General features: G+C 39.1%; 1 protein-coding gene across 1 annotated transcript in view; it reads right to left on the bottom strand.

Annotated features, from left to right (window-relative positions):
• Nucleotides 1-24,271, bottom strand: part of Nak (Numb-associated kinase) — a 330,611-nt gene that overhangs the window by 87,143 nt on the left and 219,197 nt on the right. The window contains exon 12 of the mRNA XM_067152785.2: nt 15,634-15,726. Within this exon, the coding sequence (XP_067008886.2) occupies nt 15,634-15,726 (93 nt within the window). The remainder of the gene's footprint in view (nt 1-15,633; nt 15,727-24,271) is intronic.

Here is a 24,271-nt window from a genome sequence, read left to right as displayed (position 1 = left end):
CTGAGTAAAGTTTAAAATAAATGGTGATGAAAAATGGTTATGAGACTAAAACAATCAGTGGATCTAATTTGCAATGCCTTATTTTCTAATAAAAGTATAGAAAATAGAGGTGATAATGGAATAAGGCATTGCCTGGAATACGGATATATATATATATATATATATAAAAATAATTCCACGTTAGAAGTTAAAATAACACGCAAACACGAACTAAAATATAGTCAATGGGATAAAAGCGGAGTTGACACAAATATGCTAAGCCAAAGGACATTATTACACACAATAAAAAAGACCACTATCCCTCATAAAACGGATGACGAGATCTGCTGACTGCTCGTCATCTCGCAGGATGAGGGAGATGGTACTCGGGAGTGTTAGCCTACGGCGCAGATCGAACAGGTCCACGGACTCTGGTAAGATGATCGCCGCAAGTACACACTGGAGGGGGTTCTTCTTTCAGTAAATGGTAGTGTGTTTGTATACCGTGGCCGATCCAAAGACGAAATAATATAACTGCTTTCATCCGAGAAGCCCGAAGTGAAGTCCTCCATACCTTTGTTGTACCTTTTATCGCTCTCAGCTTATTTGGAAGTAGAGTGGCCTGCCACTCCATCTCCCAATGGGACATAACCAAATGTCTCAGCTGAGAGCGAATATCACTAGCTGGAACCTAGTAAGGCAACGGGGTCAGTGTAACTGCCTCCTAGGCAGCCTTATCTGCTAACTCGTTTCCTTTACACCTAAGTGGCTTGGGAGCTGATTCTGGTACCGGTATCAGAACACCCAGCCAGGAGGTCCTGGATCCGCTGCACCTGAGGGTGCCGCGGGAAATAGGTATCAATAGACTGTAGCGAGCTCAAGGTGTCAGTACACAGAAGAAAGTGTCTGTGCTCATCGGACAATGCGTACCGCAGAGTTTCACAGAAAGCATAGAACTCTGCTGTGTACACACTACAGGTTTCCAGGAGAGCAAAAAGAAACCTATCGGTGTCGACAACGAACGCACAGCCCACCTTCGTGTCTGTTCTCAAACCATCCGTGTGAACGACGACTGAACCTGGATACCGCCCAACAACGGACAGGAAGAGCCTCTGATAAATCGAAGGGTCCGTGTTTTCCTTCGGGCCAGTGTGCAGATCCAGGATTATTTCAGGTCATCATATTATCCACGGAGGTACCCCACTTGGTTGTCTGACAAGGCAAGGAACCGAAGGTACATCAAACAATCTGTGACTGCTATCCAAGCGTATTCCAACCAGCCGCGTTGCTCGAGGACAAACAGTGTACAGCCGACGGTGTCCATTGTTGAATACGCAAAGATAGCTTGGGTGAAGTGCCATCTGTCGCAAATTTGCAGCATATGACAGAAGCATTTGCTGGTGCCTCAGGTATAAAGGCGGCACACCAGATTCAGCAAGCAGGCTAGCAATGGGGCTTGTCCGAAAAGCTACCGTCTCCAACCTAACCCCGCTGTGGTGGACGCTGTTCAGTTTCGCAAGGACGCTTAGTCTTGCTGAGCCATATGCTGCACTGCCGTAATCTAACCTGGATAAAATATGTGCCCTATAAAATCGTAGGAGCACCATGTGGTCACCCCCCCCCCCCCCCCCCCCAATTAGTGCTGCCAAGAAACTTCAAGATATTCTACTGCTTGGGGAATTGCACTTTTAACTGCTGCACGTGTGGCTCCTATGATAATTTGCTATCGAAAAGGAGCCCAAGAAATCGGTAAGTGTCACTACGGGAAGAGTGACATTTCGTAAATAAAGCTCAGGATGTGAGTGAAGAGTGCTTTGCCAGCAAAAGTGGACAACAGAGGTCTTTGCGGTTGAAAACCACAAGCCATGTTCTAAGGTCCACTGTTCCACTCTCCTAATAGCTTGCTGCAATTTTCGCTTTGCAACTGCCATATTACGCGAGCTATAGTGAAGAGCAAAATCGTCCACATATAGCGACAGTATTACTGCTGAACCAGCAGCAGCGACAATACAGTTTATACAATTTACAAACTTCATCGTATAGATCCATACTGATACAGTTAAAACTAAGAAACAATGTTAGGTTTTTTTCCACCCAATCAATACACATCACTTCACAAGTGAAAAACTATTAATTAAAAAACGTTTTTAATATATTTAGGGACATGTTTCGTCTCTATTTGAGACTTCATCAGCCATAAAATCACGTGGTAGAATACAAAACTCATTGTTCAGAAATTGAAAAAATGGAAGAACTGTTAAGAAAACACTGGAGAACAAATATGCGTATATTTAATGAGGTAGTTCACTTCTTGCAAACAATCTATCTGCAATGTTAAATATGAACAACCTTACTTGAAAATGTTGCAAGCATAGTTGGATTCTGGTCGTTTCAGTGTGTTGACTGGGGAGATCGAAATTTTGGCCTCGCAAAAGGATTGGTACTAAATCCATATCAGAACATTTAAAAACTTCAACTTGTAAGGAATTTTCTTTCAAATTGAGCTATTCTGGTAGAAGAAATCTGAAGCCTTAAGAGATCACCTGTTGTATGGCAAAGACCAGCACTTCGTGACCACCATATTCAAGAGTATTCTTTAAAAAAAAAAAAAAAAAAAAGACAAGGTCTGGAAAGAAAGAGAGATAAAAATTAATGGGTTTAAAACCAAAGGATATCTAAGAAAAGAGAATCCATCACGAATGTATGACATAAAAGCTTACCATCAAATTGGATGAAACTCCCTACAGCTCGTTTACGACTGAGTCTTGCTCTGACTTGCTTCTCGCCACACTACTGCGTGCGTTACAGTTGTGTTTTCTTTTGCCCAGCGGAACTTGGTTAGTGACGGTAGGGCGGGGGGGGGGGGGGCAGCGCTATTAGTGGGGGAAGGGGAAATAGCTCGGCCTATAGTAGGAGCGGGAGGGTGGGAAGTTTGAATTAGAGGAGGTGACTTCAAATTATTAATTTTTCGTGATGATAGAAGCGATGGTATCTGTATCTGTTCATGTAACAGATTTTGTTCTCTTGTATGTCATTTAAATTTTTGTTTGCGTTAATGCTCTGGTCCAAACCTATATAAATATTTTCGTAATTGCTTATCAGGTTCCCTTTGCTCACTTTTTTTTAAATGGTTAAGGCTTTATTTATGTCAGTATATTGGTGTCCAGTATCTCTCATATGGACACTCATTGCAGAATACTTCTTGTATCTGTTGGCATAACTAGTTTGAAAACTCCTACCCGTTTGCCCCACGTACGTGACGAAGCATTGAACGCGCTTAAGTTTATAGATTTCTGAATCTAAGAAATCCTCCTTATTGTGATTTACACTTATGGTTATAAAACACATGACCATTATTGTTCTTAGTCGAAAATGAGACTTGACAGTCAGTGTTTATTAAATAATTTTTTGATTTGAAAAATCCCTGGGTTTGTAAAAGTAAAATTTGTGTATTTTGAACTCTTGGGAATCTCTGGTGTTAATCTTATGTTGTTCTTTCTTTTTACTTATAATTTTATTGATGGTATTAACACTGAACCCATTCATAATGACTATCTTCTGTATGTATCGTAATTCTTTTTCTCTTTCTGTACGAGATAAAGGTAAATTGAAGGCTCGATAAACCATACTGAAATAGGCAGCCCTCTTATGACTCCCAGGATGTAAAGAAACCTTTTTAATGGTCACTGGAGTAAACGTATCCTTTCTGTATAATTTATAAGAGAACTTGCCAGGTTCTCTCTTTAACGGTTACATCCAAAAAATTCAACGCATTGTCCTTCTTGTTTTCAAGTGTGAATTTTATTCTTTCATCTAATGAATTTAAAAATTTTAAGATATTGTTACTATTGTTATAACGCTTATCAATTATTGCAAAGGTATCGTCCACAAATTGTGTCCAAAAATCCAAACTTGGAATATGTCCTATTATTTTACGGTGTTGTATATGGTCTAAATAAATATTGGCTAATATACCTGAGGCAGGTGCTGCAATTGGTAATACCTCTTGACTATAAATGGTGGTGTTGAAGGTAAAATAGTTGTTTTTTGTGACGAACTCAACAATTTTCATGAATTGTTCAATATCTAACTTCCCTAGACGACCTTGCCTGGTTAAATTCGTTCTAATAATATCAATTGTTTATTAGTTATGTCAAATGAACATAAGTAATGATGGGACAGATGCTTGAAACCTTCTAAACTTTACAAAAATCTACCAAATTTCTTATCAAACTTATAGTTGTTAGAAAGAAACCTGTGTATAAATGTTGAGATTTTATATGTTGGACTGTTCTTGCAGTTAATGATAGGTCTAACAGGTACTCCCACTTTATGGATTTCAGCCAACGCTCTAGCTGTAGGTAACCTGGGGTTCATATTTATCATCTTCTGAATTGCGCCTTCATTGAGGATGAAAGCAGAATTTTTCAATAAAGATTTTAAACTATTTTGTTTCCTAGCTGTGGGGTCTTTATTGACTCTGGAAAATGACTCGTCAGAGAAAAGCTTTTCTGTTTTTCAATGTAATCTTTTTTATCCAATATGACCTGCAATTACCTTTATCTGCCTTAGTCACGATAACGTCTTTGTCTTTTATTTTATTCCAAAGATCCTTGTTACATGTAACCTTGTCAAATGGAAAATTGGTTTTAAGCCGACTAACTGAGGGAGTCTTTTCTTTATTTTGTACCTAAGATCATCTTGAGAATCTACAGGGAGTTTTTGGATATTAGATTCTGCTTCGGCGATAGTTGTAATGATATCATCATCTCTGTTAAAACTTGGCCAATCAAATTTAGGTCCTCTATTAAGAGTGCCTAATTTTTGGTCTGTGAAATGGATTTTAGAAAGGTTTTTCACCAAACTGACTGAACTTAACTTGTCTTGAACCGTTAAATGATTTACTCTGGATTTTCTATTATTAATGTTATTGGTAAGAGCCTCGTATCACAATTCGCCCCTCTTAAATTATCTGATTTCTTGTCCAATGTGGCTTGTTTCTTACTTAAGATGCATTCCATTTTATTTGCAACATGACATTGGTATGAATTCCATTCTAGTGGGACCAGCCATAAGGGGGCCTCAAGATTAGCTAAATACAACTTTTCATGTAAAAAGGATTTCTTTCTGTAAAGAAATTTAATCTCTTTCCTTAACCACAAGTGGTTGACCTTGATTTGAATCGAAAGGTGAAACTGAATTGATATATTTTTTTTCTTTGGGAAGGTTTTAAGAATTTGGGAATTACTTTGCTTACTAGACATTCTTTTAAAAATGCTACTGCTTTTGAAATTTTTGCTATTCTAATTTTGAGATTCATAAACTTATTTAAAACTTTCTTGGCCTGGTTGGCTTCATTAGTACAATTTACGAACTTCATTGTATAGATCCGTATTGATACAGTTAAAAGTAAGAAAGAACGTTAGGTTTTGGTCCACCAAAACAATGCACATCACTTTACAAATGAAAAGCTATTTAATTAAAAAACTATTGAATATATTTAGGGACCTGTTTTGTCTCTATTTGAGACTTCATCAGCCATAAAATCACGTGGTAGAACACAAAACTCATTGTTCAGAAATTGAAAAAAATTGAAGAACCCAATGCCTTTTTAAGGACTATTTCAGAAACGGAAAAAATATAAATATATACACATTATTTACACAAACTGACTTCACTTCTTGCAAAAACTATTTTTGTTGCCTTCAATGTTAAAATTGAAATATAACTTTAAATATGACATGCCTGCCATAAAGTCTCGTACGGAATACAATGTCCATTGTTGCTGTCCGTATTTAAAACGGAAGTTCCTTTATGAACTGCTCAGAAAACACTGGAGAACAAATATACGTATCTGCCTGCAATGGAAATTACCGGTACAGAAGATGATCCTTGGATACCCGAAATACTTCGATGTTAGTCCACACTTGAGATGATGGAATATGTGACGTCATAGACGACACATATCTCTCTCACAAAGCTTTCTTACTTTGTTGAATAAGAACTCGCGCCTTAGCGCAGAGTTTTTAAAATGTTACGAATGGCCACAGTAGGCAGCTTACGATAGCGTTTATGAGCGTGACGGCGTTCTTTAATAGCTGCTGCAATTTCTTCGTTCCACCAAGGAACAAGTTTTCGGCGAGGAGTCGCTGAATAGGAGGGAATGGACTCCTCAGCTGCAGCAAGAATAACTTGTGTTGTGTAAGTTATTTCGTTGTCTACGGTCCGTCTGGTCTTGTTGTTAAAGACAGCTAGTGGTGTGAACTTTGGCCAATCAGCACGTTTAAGAATCCATCGAGGAGCCACCTCGATGGATTTTTGTTTCAACAAAGTAAGGATAATGGGAAAATGGTCACTGGCACAGAGATCATCATGTGTATTCCACCGAAACAGCGGAACCAACGTTCGGCTGCATAGACTTAAGTCTATGCGAGAATATGTGCCGTAACGTACACTAAAGAGTTGGTTCCCCTGTGTTCAAAATGCATAAATCCAGCTCTGTTAATAATGTTTCCAGCTCTCTCTCCCGAGGGCAAGGCATCTCAGAGCCGCATAGGGGGTGACGGGCGTTAAAATCGCCCAACAAGAGGAAGGGAGGTGGAAGCTGATGTATAAAATCAGTGACATCATTTATGTTAAGAGGCTGGTCTGGTGGAAAATAAACGTTACACACTGTTGCTATGAGAGGCAGCGGTACCTGCACCACAACTGCTTCCAGTGGGGTCCTTAGAGGAACCTCTTCGCTATAGGTATCAGAATGAACAAAAATACCCACGCCACCAGACGCCTGGTGAGCATAATATCATTCTGTTCAGTATAGTCTGAAATTTCTCATGACCGTATGATGACCTGGTCCGAAGTTTGTCTCCTGAATACAGACTATACACGCCGCAAACTCACTAATGAGCTGACGCAGCTCAGCAAGATGCCTGTCATAACCTTTACAATTCCACTGTAACAGTGCCATATTGTGGACTATAACAGAGAGAGGGTTAGGTAATGAAGGACAAGGTGCTCTTAAACCTAAATGCTATCAATATCAACATCTAGATCCGTAGCTGTAGATGACAGCACGACGTTCATCCTGTCATCAGCAGACGGCGGGACTGACACCCAGAACTTCGACGCTTTCTGGGGGCGGGAAGTTCCCCTAAGAAGGGAGCGCACTAGTTTCGGAATAGGCGTACCTGCTCGCGCAGATTCACGTTTTCCCCTTCGCAGGAGAAGTGCGGGAGCGCCCGATAAGGGTGCTCCTCTTCTCCGCCTTCTTTTCGTGTTTAGACAGGCTGGGGGATAATTTCTCAGCCCTGGTCAACGATGCTACCTCCGGCTTGGGCCTGGCTTTCGCCGACCTCTGAGAGGGGGGGGAGACTTAGCCTTCCCCCAGCTGTGCCGGCTTGGGACTGCCAGCCGGCACACACTTCTTGTTGGTCGAAGGTTGGGTGGTCCCCCCTCGAGCTTTCACTGTTTTTGACTTTGCTCTCAGGAGCAACAGTCGCCTTGGGCACAGCGATCTTCATGGGTAACGATGTCGTGAATGATGAACCTTAGAGACTCTGAGCTATCATGCTGTAGTCTAGTGTACTGGCAGGTTTATTCATGGAATTAAACTTACGGTGCGCTTCCTGGTAGAAAAGACCATCCAGGGTCTTCTGGATCTTCTTCTCACCCAGATATGTCAGACAGTTCCGATCTCGAGGAGAATAAAAAACCAGGGCAGTTAGTGCACCTGTACGGAGTTCTGCACTCCTCCGTGCCATGAGCTACTCTTCCACATGTACTGCACACAGTCTGATTCGAACAATGAGATACCATATGTCTGAATCTTGGGCATTGATAGCATCGCATAGGAGGCGGGATGTAAGGCCTCATATCGCAACGATAAGTTGTTACCTTTATTTTGTCTGGTAACACTGACAACTTGAAAGAGACAATGAAGGCACCAGTGGCAATGTCTTCACCCAAGGTAACTAGAATATAAGGTAGGCTACTCCGGCGGTTGAAGCTTCCATTGGCTGGAGCGCTCTGACGTCACGCGGTATGAACGATAGCGAGTAAGGTACACAGTCGCAGTACAGCAAGCCTGTGAGTTCTCGTGCCTGTGAAACATCTTCTCAATCTTTCATCAAATGATAGTCTGGTTTAGTCCGATTCGATAAGTAACGGCACTTCCAATAGATTTAAAAACGACCGGGCGAGTTGGCCGTGCGCGTAGAGGTGCGCGGCTGTGAGCTTGCATCCGGGAGATAGTAGGTTCGAATCCCACTATCGGCAGCCCTGAAAATGGTTTTCCGTGGTTTCCCATTTTCACACCAGGCAAATGCTGGGGCTGTACCTTAATTAAGGCCACAGCCGCTTCCTTCCAACTCCTAGGCCTTTCCTATCCCATCGTCGCCATAAGACCTATCTGTGTCGGTGCAACGTAAAGCCCCTAGCAAAAAAAAAAAAAAAAAAAAATTAAAAACGTGAAAATGCCTTAAATTTCGTCACATGCTGAGCAGGTAGAACATCAACTATCAAATACACGACATATATTACGATAAGAAATAAAATATTGCCATGCAACTCAAAATAATTAATTTATTTCCTGATGAAGTAAATATTTAGATCAAATGGCATAGGAAAATATGCACCATATTGACATCTTTATGGAATTATATTAAATTATTAAAATGTACGTGTCAGGAGACTTACTTGATGAACCAGCCCAAAGCTTGGCCTTCTTATTGGCATATTTTCTCAGTGCTAGCTCCTTACTCTTTGCATTAAAATGCCATATCCTAATAAATGTCCTGGTCCTTACGTAGAGACAAATTATTTTGTCATGGAATACTGGAAATTTTGACTTAATAATAGAAATAAAAGTTTTCACATTTTTGCATCTGGATACAGTCTTACCGTAAAACACACCAAATGAAATTTCGAACTGGGCTATATTTTTTAACCACTCATGACTGGGATGTGTGAGGCCCCCTTTTGAAATAACCGAGATCCAGTAACAGGTCTCTTCTCGCACAACATGTTTGTCTCTTTCTTCGTATTTACTGTATATCGGATCACGGATACTGTATTATTTCACGAGCTTCGAAATATATTCAGAAATATAAGTTATTAGCACATAATAATGTTAATGTTATTGGATTTTACGTCCCACTAACTATGATTTTGAGCACCTTCACCACCGGACTGAGACAGGATCGAACCTGCCAAGTTGGGCTAAGAAGGCCAGCGATCTACCATTTGAGTTGCTACTCAACCCGGCTATTAGCACATAACAATAATTATAGAAAATATGATTTTCATTCAGTCATTTATATCTGACACCTTTTTATCGTACGAGCTGTAATAATGGAGATATTAAGAGTTTATTACAAAGTGTTTCAATACCCAAGCATTGCTGACGAGGAAGTATTGTTATGCCATCACAGTAGCAAACTAACTGGCTATGATGGTTGTTGTCGTTATTGTCTTTATAATATGCAAAATAATAATAATGTTATTTGTGTTACGTCTCACTAACAACATTTACGGTTTTCTGAGACTCGAGGTGCCGTAATTTTGTCCTACAGGAGTGCTTTTGCGTACCGACAATTTATAGCACCACACACGTTTCCATAATATGTTGACTGCATTTTAATCAGTACAGTGGTTCTACTTCAGATACTGACAACACGAACACTGTTCACGTAGGCTAATGAACCACTGAAAACAACTCTCAGCACAGCTGCAGAGCTTGGCTTCATAGCAGTAGTGTGTTAACATGGTCTATAACCACTAAAAAATTATTATGTAAATGTGATCCGATATACAGTAAATACTTAGAAAGAGACAAAAATGTCGGTCGGTAAGTCACTTGCTTTCTTGGCTTACGCTGCGTGAACCATCAACGATAGACCCCAAGTGTAAGCGTACGAAATGTAGAGCATAGAATCCTCTACAAAAAAGTCTCAGCATTTCGAGATTTTCACTTATATTTGAAGGATTTAATCAATCCAAGACCTATGTTCTTTCAAAAGTTTTTATGCTGTTCACATTCAACAAAGCACAGTGTTTTCAAACAGAACGTTCTCTTCATCAAGAAGCACTCATTTTTAACTATTTCCTAAGATGTGCATTGGTTTTAATATGTTTCAGCCCTATTCCCTTGAATAACACACACTCCTTAACATCACACCACATGAAAATTCACACCTCCCTTTGCAAAAATTAATCAAGTAAGTGCTTACGATGCAACACAGGATTCATGCACTTATCGCCAAATTTATGTGCAGTATTTTTAACATGACATTCTTTTTTAAGAGACATTCATTTTAGGAATTCTTAAGAAGGGTCAAATATTTTAATTTTTTTTACATGATATATTACTTTTTCCAAAAGACATTAATTTTAAAGATCGTCATGAAGCTTCAAATGTTTTAATGTATGTCTTTCAGTTCATAAGAAAATAATTCTTTACCATTAATTATTTGTGAGCTGATGGATGGCTTGAACCAAGTCGAAACATGTACTGACCAATTGTAACTCATCCCAAGTAAAACAAGTATTGATTAGGTTGACTTTAAATAACAAGCTTTTCTGTAACTAATAGCATCACTCCTTGAAAATGACAAGTGATCGAAATATTGACTACGTTGTTCACCATGAATTCTGGCCTATGAAAAGTATTTACTCATTCTGTTACTGCTGAATGAATCAATGCAATGCACAGAAGAATATGAAGGAATAAAGCAGTCAGTGGACGACAATGGCAATGGACATCTCAATGTTGAGAGCTACAAATCTATATGGGCTATATTGACAAGGGTATGCTCATTAGTTATGGTATTTCCTCCCGAAGGTAGAAGTGGACCAACAATTATTTTTCCACCTGCTGATCATTATTTTTGAGTGCCTCCATTATTTATAGTGCTGTGGGGGCAAGATGTCTTGCAAAGAGTTTCTTGAATTACTTGCTAGAAATCTAATATATGCTGCTCAAGAAATGAATAATCATGGCAGACCAAGTACTCGCCTTGACGCAAACTGTACCTGTGAAGGGTACATCTTGCAGATGCCAAGCGTACTTTGAGAAGGAGAAGGTAGTAAAATGAAATGTGGTTTAGAAATATGCATGTACCCTTTTTTCAATATCTACCACATAAAAATGAAGTGTTAAGATATAAGTTTTCACATGCTAGTTTGTGAAACCTTAAGTTTATTTGAAAGATGTGTATCATTTGATAAGAACAAAATAACTCAGAACTTCCTTGTACTGTCATCACCTCTGCAGTGTGATATGTGTATGCTCATTGCAACATGATTTCTTTCCTGTAGCTGACCTAGGCTGAACTTGGAACGAATATTGCCATATTACGTATGTGTGCTCCATATCTAATGGGTGAATTCATGTCATTTCAATTGCTTTCCTATGTGCATAATGTCATAATTAAAATTCCAGTCTAATAAATAAACTGCTACAGCATTTATAATACCTTCTAGTCATAGTTACATAAATTAGTTCCCCATCCCACGTAGAATAACACAGTCTTTGCTAGATGTTGTTAACAAGTTGTCCAACCACAAATTCACCAATATTAGACAGGACCTTCAAATTATCTGTATGATAAATACAGGAAATCTGATGAACAACCTTGAAAACATCCATATCGTTCTTGATAACTTAGAAAACGGTGAAGGGAATCTTAACGAAAACAACGAGCAAAAAACATCTTATACGAGAACATTAGTAAATACTAGGAATGGGTAGACATAAAACAGACAAGACGGACAAGAGATACAATAAAACACGACATCGCAGAAGCACAACCCAATCTCCCTCCTCCCTCATATGATATTTTAGATGACGACAAAACTCTACTTCCCTTCTCTCCAGAGCTTTGCATGAACTGTCAGACTGTGTCACATCGTTACTTCACCAGGTCGCGCTCAAAGACAAACCCTCTAGACAGCGCAGAATAAAAATCTTTTCCGAACAAGAACGAGAGGCAAGATGTCCTGTTCTGATGCCCCTCCATTTTTTAACAAAGGAATCTCCAAAGAACTTTTATTATTTGTGCTTATTGTCCTAATGTTTCTTCTTCTCAATTCTTTCTTTATACAGCTGAAGAGGACCACTAAATGGTCGAAACATGTCCTGCAAGTGCTAATTTATATTCAATTTTGCCTGAGTCAATAAAGTATCAATTAGGTGGTTATTTTACTAACTTCTTGAGATGTTGTTAATTCAAAATCCCTAATTTCTATAAGTTACAAATTTTAGTAGGAGGGGCCAAATTATGTCACCAGCAATAGAAATTTCATCTGGATGGGTGCATGGAGCTGGCTGATAATACATCCATCAGTGGACTGTTATTGTACGACAAAGGTTAAGCTGGGTTTGAAACCCGATTGCACCTACAAGGTATGCACAACAAGCCTGCTATACCAGTCTCATTTGAGATGGTCCTTGATCACTCTCTGAAACATTCACCTAGTGTCCATCAAAGTGCCAGAACATGATGGCCCCCTTTTGCCACTGTCACATCTGACTTGCAAACCATATAAACCACCATAAACACAACTGAAGCATAAAACCTACAACCTACAAGACTTACGGCAGATGTTGGTGTTAGCTGTTACACCATATTACTATCAGGACACATCTGCTGGGCTACAAAATGTACAGTATGTTCCACCAATGCTCACCAAGATTTTATACGGGAAGCTTAAAATATTACTGTGCATTTCATTTCAAGGTCACACGAATCTTTTGCTTTCTTGAGTGAGTTGGCTGTGTGGAATGGGAAGTGTATCTGTGAGTTTGTGCGACAGTCTTTAAGGTTTTCTGTAGTTTCCCATTTTCATACTAGGTAAAGCCATGGCTGCTACCTTCTTCCCATCATAACAACAACCTGGAGGTGTTAGTAGGACATTAAACCACTAGCAACAAAAATAAAGAAGACTAGAGGGTGATCAAATATGCTCTCCTCCAGCGCTAGGTGTTTTTACTATGGGCGGATGTGCGCTCGTTTGCCACGGGTGGGTTGAGGTCAGTAGAGGGAAGACAAACCATACAACAGTAACACAACATTTTTTAAGAAGTTCATTACTTAACAAATTATGAAAGGTGGTGTTGAAAGTACCTGCCTTCATTCTCAACACATTCTTGGCATTTTGTTACGAAATTATTCATCATCGCCGGAGTTCGCCTTGAGGGACCTCAGCAATTTCCTGACGAATATTATGTTTCAGTTCTTGTATGATGTGCAGGTTCATCTTGTACACCACACTTTAAAATTTATCCCAGAGTTAATAATTGTAGGTACATAAATTGGGGTACTGAGGGGGCCACAAATTCTTACTTCTGTAATAACTCTGTTCTGTTGAAAGATTTTGTGAATCGCTCGTAAGGAATTATTGGCAGTGTGAGCAGAGGCAGAGTCTTGTTGAAAAAATGTAAAATCGTGTTCATGTTGGTTAGTTCTCTAAAACAGGGGGTGAGTAAGACATTCACAAAAGTAAGAGAATCAACCATATTCTAAAAATATTTAGTTCAATGATGCTTTCACCTGTGATGGCACACCGCACACTGAGTTTTGCATCATGGAGGCGCACTTCATGTACAAAGTCAGAGCACTCCAGTAACAATTGTTTTGTGTACACACACAACCATGGAGGTGGAACCATACCTTGTCCAGGGGTCTATCTGTCCACTGACTCCATTCACAAACTGAGCACCTACATGCAGGGTCACCTGGTTGAAGGGTGTGTACCACAGTTATTTTATACTGTCTTAAGTGTAATAATTTAGTAGCCTTTTGCAGACCCATATGAAATTCTCACTTGCTGTGAAAAATGAACTAAATGTTTAGGAGAATTTTCCAAACGAGGACCAATGTCATTTTTCATGGCTGGGAAACCTACGGTTTCCTTTTTTGGTTTCTTAGGCTGGATACTTCCAGTTTAATGAAATTTATTATGAAGATTATGAACTGTTTTGAAACTTCTACACCCAGGAATCTTTCTTGAAACTGTCTCTGAACGTTACGACCTGACCAAGTTATTACACATGAATTATACACAGACACCTTTACGACTAATTACAGAATTAAGAAATGAATAAAACACAGGCACACAATTGAGAAAACAGCGACATCGAACACGTGTACAAGGTCAGCTAGTAGGGATGCGAGCGTGTGCACAAAACAAGGCCAGGGTCAGAACACAAAACATGTGCTGGCATGCGCGTGGCAAACAAGTGGGAAGCTTGCCCATAGGACAAACCCCACATGTGCCGGAATAAAGAATATCTGATCACTCTGTAGCTAGGAACCCACTTGGACGATGGTCTACAAGCCTAAGCTGTTACCTAGAAGAGAGAGTGCATTTAACTGAACAAGATTATTTTTTCTAAGAAAATGAACATGCATCTTTTTAGATATTCAAAGCTGAAGGTCACTCAGACAACCTTGAAATAAAAATGAAAAACTAAATATTTTTATCCAAGTATCAGCAGATGTTTAACTTGCCTCCACATCAGATAACTTTCCTACATCCCTCCTTAACCTGTAAGTGTGTCTAGGATTCCACAAATATGTTACCCTACTTACTCCATCCTCCACTGATGAAGGTTTAACTGAAAATTCAGGATTTGTATGATATTTTCTTTCCTGGAAACCTACAACCTGTTTTCCAGTCTTTGACCAGGTCAGGGATGTAATGAATGAATCATATATAGGCTGTTATTACGATGGGGTCGCCACTCCCAAAGTGATTTATATTAATGAGTGATAGATGCTATGAAATGACAATGGAGAGAGTTGCTGGAATGAAAGATGACAGGGAAAACCGGAGTACCCGGAGAAAAACCTGTCCCGCCTCCGCTTTGTCCAGCACAAATCTCACATGGAGTGACTAGGATTTGAACCACGGTATCCAGCGGTGAGAGGCCGACGCGCTGCCGTCTGAGCCATGGAGGCATTTTCTTTCCTAAGGTGTAATATACTCATTCAACATGTTTTTACATGGTCCACTGCTTTAACTTTTTTGTTCATTAATTATTTACCTAGTCCTTTCTTAAAGAATTTCAAACAACTTGGAAATGTTATCAACACTTCCCTGAATAAATTATTCCACTGTCTTCCTATAAACAAATATTTGCACCGATTTATCTTCTTGAATTCCAACCTTATCTTCACATTATGATCTTCCCTAACTTTAAAAGCTCCACTCAAGCTTAACTGTCTAGTAACGTCATTCCACACCATTTCTCCACTGACCGCTTGGAATATGCCACTTACTCGAGCAGCTCGTCTCCTTACTCCCAAGTCTTCCCAGTTCAAAGTTCGCAAAATTTTTGCAACACTACTCTTTTGTCCATAAGAAATTGTGCTGCTTTCCTCTGGATCTTTTTCAGTTCTCGTATCAAGTAATCCTGGTGCAGGTCCCATACACTGCAACCATATCCTAATAACTGAGGTCTTACCAGAGTTATTGGTCCTCTCCTTTACATCGTTACTAAACCCCTATATAATAATTATATTCTGCTCTTGTTAGCTACAGTATTTTATATAATCTTGGAAGTGCAGATATTGCCTTTGAGATTAATCTTACAAACAAGCAAATTACCTAAATAAAACTACAATTGTTTGCTGAAAGTTAGTGAATGTCACTTACCAGGTAAACTGAAAGGAGCAGAACTAAATGGATCTTCAGCCAAATCAGTGTAAGTCATCACTAGACTTTCTCGACTTTTAACATTTGAAATACCTAAGAGAAAACCAAATAAAATAATGCAAAAAATAATAAAAGGAAAAGAAAAAAAGAAAGAAAATTATTGTACAAGTTCACACAATATATTTTATATAAGAAGCAATTGAAACTGGTGAAGAGAGAAGCAACTACAGTGCCACATTCAAGACATAAAACAGCAGACAGCAAATCAGTACAAAACTTATGTCGTCAAGACTTCTACTTTTAATAACAATACACAGCCTTCGGGCTGGTTCTGGGCTACAACGCTGTTATCCACTGGAAATCCTCTTCCTCCTCTACACACAGGAATGGTACACATCAGTGTTTAATATCTAAAGTTTTAGGTGCCGGAACACACACCCAAATATTTTGCCCCCTTTTCAACCCCCTAAAAGTCGCAAGTTTCAATATTTGAAAACTTGTGATAAAACTGTATTAAACATATGGAAACATACATGTTCCAGTAACTATTGAATAAGCTATCCCCTGAAAAACACTGTGCAAAAAAAATTCTCTGGGAGATCCCGGAACACCATTCCGGCTGAAATTAAGCACTGGTACACATTAACAGTGACGTGGCTGCATTCTTTCACCCTGTACAGGTAGCATATTTATTCTTCAACAGACTTGCATATCGAACAAGTTTATTACATGTGCAGGTTGCTAGCATAAACACAGCAGTTACTTCCATTATTTTGACCCCCTGAAGGCGTACACAGTAAATGTTACTGTCAATTTATCATGACCCAATGGCTGTAATAAGGACTGATTATTTAAGGGACTAGCTACTACAACACATTTTAAATTCTCTTTTCTGCTTGCTTATAAGCAGTTGCACTTGTGTTTTTACCACCAAACTCAATACAGTATAGTTTATTGCTCTGGCCTCATTTCCTCCACCACATTTATCAAACTTAAACTGAACTACCCTCCCTCAAATTTAAATCTGTGACCATTTTGCAGCAGCAGCAGCAGCAGCAGCAGCAGCAGGAGTAGTAGTAGTAGTAGTAGTAGTAGTAGCAGCAGCAGCAGCAGCAGCAGCAGCTGCTAACACATACTACGGACAGTACGGAGATTAAAAGAGACAATGTAAGTGACCGTGTGGTTTGGGTCACGTAGCTATCAGCTTGCATTCGGGAGATAGTGCGTTCAAAACCAACTGTCAGCAGCCCTGAAGATGATTTTCCGTCGTTTCTCATTTTCACATGAGGCAAATGCGGGGCTGTACCTTAACTAAGGCCACGGTCACTTCCTTCCCACACCTAGCCCTTTCCTGCCCCATCGTCGTCATAGGACCTATTTGTTTTGGTGTGACAAAGAAAATTGTAAATATATATATATATCAAGAGAGAGGTGTGCAATAGGATTGTGGAGTTTCACTTATATACTTTTTTTAAAACCACATTTACCTTGATTTCCATCCATCATGGTGTATTCTTGTCCACATGTTCATTTACTTGATATGAGCCTTTCTTCTTTCCTCTAATCAAGGCTTGATATCATCCTGCTCAGTCACATCTTTCTGCCATCTAGGTTTGCCTTTGATCTCCCAAACTTGTGTCAGTATCTTCGTTGTCCGCCTGTTGTCTTTCATATGGAGCATGTGGCCAAAGAAAGTGTATCCATTTCCCACCTTTTTATGCACACCATTGTTTTTCCTGAGTTTCCAGGTTTGTTATTATTATTATTATTATTGTAGCAGTAGTAGCACTGACTGATTTACTTGCCTTAGAGAGACAGGAAGTCTGGTGAACTCAAGGGAAGCTTGGAAAGAAGCATGCTAAGGAGCTAGCTTATAAGCAACGAATGGAACGGTGGCAGCAAAGATGGGAGGAAGATCCTTGAGGAAAATGGACTAAGCGGCTGATACCATGTTTAGCTGATCGGGTTGCATGAGCTCAAGGTGAGGTTAACTTTTACGTAGCTCTTGATGGGTCATAGATACTTCCTGAAATTTCTACACAGAGTAGGTAGAGCGAGTGATCCGGCGTGTATTTATTGCAATGATGTTGACGATATACTTCACACATTTTTTGTATGTTATCATTGGTCAACTCGCAGATGATGTTTAGAAGCCGAGCAAGGAGAATTGACGCCAGAAACTATTGTGCAGGTGATGTTACAAAACCAAGAATCTTGGGATCAGATAGCAGTATATGTAGAAGGCATCCCGCATCAGAAAAAGAGGAGTTTGAATGCTCATGAACGGCAGTAAAGGAGAAATAAGGGAAGAAGAAACCTGGGAAATTACAAGCACGACACCGCCCTGAAGTAATGCGAGAGCGGTTCCGGGGCAGAGAAATACATCGTGGGAAAAGGGTGTGTGGGTTTTAGAGAGTAGGAATCCCACACTCCCACATAAAAAAATCATCATCATCATCATCATCATCATCATCATCATCATCATCATCTTCAGAATGTGTCTTCCAATTTCAACATGAGTAGGCTAAACAAAATAATAGCCTTCAAAAGAAGCAATCCTATACAAAGTAAAATATGTTTAGAAAACGTTTTAGAGAGAGTTAGTGAATTTAATTATCTGTGCTATAATCTTTTTTATCAGAGAGAGTTAGACTTATGAACCAAAATAGTAAAGTATACAAGAACGACAGGAATACTGAACTGTAAAATGATGCCATCTCTAGTGGAAATGTACACCTGTTTGCACCTATGTAATACTCTGGCCAGACCAACCCTATATGATGGAAGTGGGGCATGGACTCTATAAACCGTGGTTGTCTCCAGTACCACTGCGTGTGAAATGAATAGCATGCAACACAAAGCGAGACCATAAAAGAAATGAGGATGTGTTGTAAGAGTTTACAGTCCAGTTGATAACAGACTGCAGTATACATGTTCAAAGGATAGAAACTGGAAGACCATGAACCCGGAGGATGTCTAATTAAGTGATGGGGATGGAATACAAGACCGTAACAGGCCATCAGGCCCAATACATATTAAAATGATGACATAATTGTATGGCATCAGATACCATGTGCAGGCATTTCATTCAATGGCATTAGGCTGCCTGCACATCTATATATATACTCTACCAGATGGCAGTGTTGGGCAATCTATGCCTAAGTTTTAATACAATTTGTAAGTGTCTACACAGAATGTGTCACCAGAAATATTTTATATGCCAACATCGTAAGACATGGAATGTTGAATGGTCAACATCTGCTGGGTCTGAACCTAGGATCTTGGAGCCAGATTATCCAACACTTTACCGTGGATCCACAGAGCGATCACTTAATTTCCTGGATTCTTTCTGGGTTCTGCCTGGGTAAGTATGTCTTCCAATTAAAATAAAATTTGAAGTGTTGCAATAGTATGAAGATCTTATTAAAAGTGAATGTAAGTCTGGTTTAGAAGCAATCCAGTGATATCATTTGGGAAGAAACCAGAGAGGATCGAATGCCATTCAATTAAAACAGGTTCTAATTTTGATGAGGAATATGATAATCACTCTAAGAACTTGAATGTGTGGATGAGCATAGTGAATGGTTGTTATGCAGGAGGAAAAGGCAATAACTTGCAAGAAGAGGACTTGTCACTGTGTTGTTTTCTTGAGAGAAATGTTTTTTTTTTTCACAATTTGCTCTACGTTGCACTAACACAGATACGCCTTATGGTGAATCTGGGATAGGAAAGGGCTAGGAGTTGGAATAGGCCATGGCCATAGTTAAGGTACAGCTCCATCATTTGCCTGGTGTGAAAATGGGAGACCACAGAAAACCCTCTTTACGGCTGCCGGCAGTGGGGTTTGAACACAATATCTCCCGAATGCAAGCTGATGAATATGACACACACACTGTGCAGTCACTTCCTTTGTCGCAACACTTTATATTATGGATAAATATTTAATATTGTTCTAGAGTGTTAAGAGTACCTTCAGGGCAAAGATGAAGAATTTCCCTGCTCGTGTTGATGTTTGTGAACCTGTCTTGTGAGTAGAACTATTAGGCAAATGCAGATTCCGCGAGGGCTTGATGTGTTCTATGTACCTTACTTTGACCCATCTGTCCAATGCACAACTTTGGACATTCACGCCACTAGAGTTCAGGCTTGCGTTCCTTGTCCTTAAATTGCACCTCGCTGCTAGTCTTGCTGTCAAAGTCATAGATGTGTGTGCTATTCCCCTTTCTAGAAAGTTATGATTTATTTTCTCACTCAATCTTCTGTGTGTCCAGCTCTTAGGTTGAAAGGTCATCCTATCTATCCTCGATTCATAGGGCTCGGGGTTCTTATTGCTGACCAGGCCAGGAATTTTAACTGCATATGGTTAATTTGTCTAGCTCAGGGGCTGAGTGTTGGTGTAAGTTTGTCTGCCTGGTGCAGGTGCTGGTACACACTGCCCATTAGTCCAGCCATTCCCTGATGCTGGTGCCTTGCAGCTTAGACACATGTCCATGATTTTCTTTTCATCAATCTCCAAAGGACTGACATTGAGCATGCATTTGTTAGAACCTCTGAACAAGGGAAATGCCAGTCAATTTGTCACTTTCAGTTCAGTATCACCATTCTTTTAGGAGACAAGCGCTGTCACATTCTGGGTGATAAGCACAAAAGTATGGTAAATGGAATTTGTGCAGATGATGAAAGTAGAGATGAAACTATTTCAGAATTAGGTGAGTTTAATTGTCGTGTAGTGTACTGTGAAAGTGTAATTGAAGAAAATAGAGGAAACAGGATGGAAATCAATGAAAGAGGAAGCTGTGCAAATGGATTCTTTAAGAGTATGGAAGGACTGATATGAAACAGGGATGTGCCACAGAGATGTAAAGGAATTATCTACAAGACTTATTTTGTGCCAATTTTGATGCATGGATCAGAAACACGGGTGATGAAGGAGAGAGATAAAAGTAGAATACAAGCAGTGGGAATGAAGTTTCAAAGGTATTGAATAGGTCTGAACAAGAATGGACAGAGTAAGAAATAAGAAAGTTTGGGAAATGGTAAAGAAAAAAGATAGAAAAATCAAGGCTGCAGTGATATAGACATGTTCAGACAATGGGAAAAGAGAGGATACCAAGAAAGATGTTAGAAATGGAGTTGAAGAGAAGGAGACCTAGAGGAAGACCGAGGCACAGATGGCTGGAACGTGTAAAGAAGACCATCGAGGCAAGAGGAGGGAAATGGACAACAGTGAGAGAAGAGAAGTGGCGGATGGACAGAAAATGATGGAGAGGCTTATGTTCCAAGCAGACCCAGCCAGTGGTTGGAAAATGCTCCAGATGATGATGATGATGATGATGTCCTGTGGTGACAGAAAGTGATCCTCAGGACAGTGTCAGTTAAAGTGAAAACCAGTGCTAGCAGCTGAAAGAGAGTTAGATATTTTATTGGCAGAACTGATGGCAAAGATGATGATGGATATGAAATTACATTTTTGGATAAAGGAGGTTCTTTATAGTTGTTGGAAAGTGAAGATGTAACTGAGGCAGAAAAAATACAAAGAATATTTGAATATTTGACATAAAAAATATTTAAAAGGGAAGGAAAATGGAAATGAACCATTCACTGGATAAATCAGGTGAATTCATTGCATATCTTAGGGAATCATTGGGCAGATGGAAAAATATTTTAAAAATCATCTTCTTTTATGACCACATAGGATCACTTTAGTCAGTCCGTCGTTCAGGTCTCTTCGAAGGGATTGTTTGGGCTTTGCGGTCTTCCTAGTACTTCTTCAGACGCTCCGATCTTCGTGCCCTTTCCTCAGTTGAAAATATGCGTGTTGTTGGTTTGTTTTGTGTAAGGGTAAAGTGGAGGTTTGTATTCTTGAGTTTTGTATTCAATTTTATCTTATTTGTGGTGTCTTCTATTGTAAAGTCTATTTCCTTCAGATCCTCTCTTACTTCTCTGAGCCATTTACATCCTGTTGTGGTATTTTTTGAGACGAGATTGTGTTGTACTAGTTGTTTCAGAAGTCTCAAATCCTGCATCCTCATGATATGTCCAAAGAATCCCAGTCTCCTCTTACGCATAGTATCTGTAATGGGTTCTAGCTCTTTGTACACGACTTTGTTAGGTATTAACCGCCACTGTCCATCTTTCTGGTATATTTTGTTGATGCAGGTTCTTCCAATCCTCCTTTCAATTATCTGAAGTCTGTCAGTCTTTGATTGTTTATTCAAGTGAAAAAGTGTTTCTGCTGCATATGTAGCTTCCGGTTTTATAACTGTGTTGTAGTGTTTTATTTTTGCATTTATTGATAGACATTTCTTTTTGTAGATATCCCATGTTAATTTTTGTGCTTTAGCTAATCTATTTGTTATTGTTTGGATTGAGATTTTTTCATTTAGGTTATGTGTTATTATTTCTCCAAGATATTTAAATTGAGTTACTATTTTTATTTTATTACCATTTATGGTAACTTCTTTTAGTTGTGTTGGTTTTTGGGGCATAATTTCTGTTTTTTCAAATGATATTTTAAGGCCAACTTTATTTTGGGGGGGACATTTCCTAAACCATAATAGTCATGAGAGCCCATCTCCCTGCCGTAGTTCAGTTTTAATTTCAAGTGTCTCTGATGTTTCCCCCCTAAACTTCACTTTTGATTTGGTGTTAGTGAGAGTCAATTTTATCATGTTTATTTTTTTGCTAGTTGCTTTACGTCGCACCAACACAGATAGGTCTTATGGCGACGATGGGACAGGGAAGGGCTAGGAGTTGGAAGGAAGCGGCCGTGGCCTTAATTAAGGTACAGCCCCAGCATTTGCCTGGTGTGAAAATGGGAAACCACGGAAAACCATTTTCAGGGCTGCCGACAGTGGGGTTCGAACCTACTATCTCCCGAATACTGGATACTGGCCGCACTTAAGCAACTGCAGCTATCGAGCTCGGTATCATCATGTTTATTAATTTGGAGTGTAGTCCAAGGTGTCTTAAAATTTTGAACAAAGATTCTCTATGGATGCAATCATAAGCTTTCTTGAAATCGACAAATGTTATCAGCATATCTCTATTTCTTCTCCTGTTATAGTCCATTATCAACTTAAGACTTGTGATCTGATCAGGACAGTCCTCCAGGGTCTGACACCCCCTTGATATTCTCCTAGTTCTTTCTTAAGTTGTAAACTTATCCTATTAAGGATGATTATTGAAAATATCTGCTATAGTAAAATAATAGAAAAATTACGGAAGAGTAATATTAGATTGATCACAGACCTTAAAGAAAATATAAGAGACTTACGTATTACAATAGAAGATTTAAAACACAAAACAAATACACACCAAATATTGAAAGATTAACACACTAGACTAGAGACGAAAATCAACAAGCAGAGAATAGGAAGAGTGATTCCAGAAGAAAAAAGAAAATTACGTTCAGAGAAACAGTATTGGGCTGACAAAAAGAAAAACGTCCATAAACCTGACTAAAGTAGTCCTATGTTGCCTAAAAAATTAAGATAAATAAAATGTAAAAGGAAATCATTCTATTCAAGTCTCGAACAATGACTGGAGTGAAATCATGCCTGAGAAAGTGAAGAGGATGATATAAACTACACTGTCATAATGTAACAGGAACAGATGAAATTAGACCTGAAATGGTGTAGTGGGAAAGCAGGATTGAAATGGCTTCATAGAGTAGTAGGATTAGCGTGGAATGTGAGCAAAATACCTTCTAATTGGACAAAAGCAGTAATTGCACCTACCTATGGCTATAAGTAACTAAACAGAAACCACTGCAGCAATTATCAAGGTACAGTGAAACCTCGTTAACATGTTTCTATAGGGGAAAGGAAAAAGAACGTGTTAAGCGAGAAAAAGTATGAATGAATATACGAATAAAAACTATCCAACAGGGATATGGAAACACTAGATATGATTTTTTCCGACATGAGGACATTTTACGTCTATCTGCAGGGATAGTGAAAATTATAGGCTTTTCTACTATTTCTAAATATGAGATAAAAGTATTAAAAGGTGTGAAAAACATGAGAGAACAAATATGAAAACCTTTTCCACTGGGGATTATAAAATAACAAGTATCAGTAGACTGAAAGTTGCAATAGAGTTAAACTAATGTATTATTAAGGTCCACCTTTCAATACAAATTATACAGAGTTTAAATTACATAAATGATTAGGGACTAGTTTCAACCTAATATTAGGTCATCAGCAGCTTAAAGCAAAATTAAAACATAAATACCGAAGAAATCAAACAATGTAAAGACACACAAGGTCTCGTAAATGTACATACCATGTGAGATATTGAAAAAAGAATTATAGAGACGCGCAGCACTATGTTAAAACATAACTCCATAACAGATCCCGTTACAGAGCGACCCAGGACGTTGGTCATGTCATGCAAATCAAAGACAAGCCATCAAACCCTACTGATCAAACCACCATTATTCACACGTGGAGGGATTATTACAAGGGTTTGAGTAATGAGAAATTTCCCCATCCACCGATAGTACAGTAGAACCCCTATTTTACGTTTTTACAGGCACCTGATTTTTTAACCTTAAATAGGGGTTTAACTTAAATCGAGGTTTCAGTAGAAAGGACACCTTTTCCAGAGATCTTTGCATGCATTAACATAAACTGTC

This window comes from Anabrus simplex, chromosome 8 (assembly GCF_040414725.1).
Source record: "Anabrus simplex isolate iqAnaSimp1 chromosome 8, ASM4041472v1, whole genome shotgun sequence".
NCBI lineage: Eukaryota > Metazoa > Arthropoda > Insecta > Orthoptera > Tettigoniidae > Anabrus > Anabrus simplex.
The sequence above is the reverse complement of the archived record's forward strand: the minus strand, read 5'-3'. Positions and strand labels throughout refer to the sequence as shown.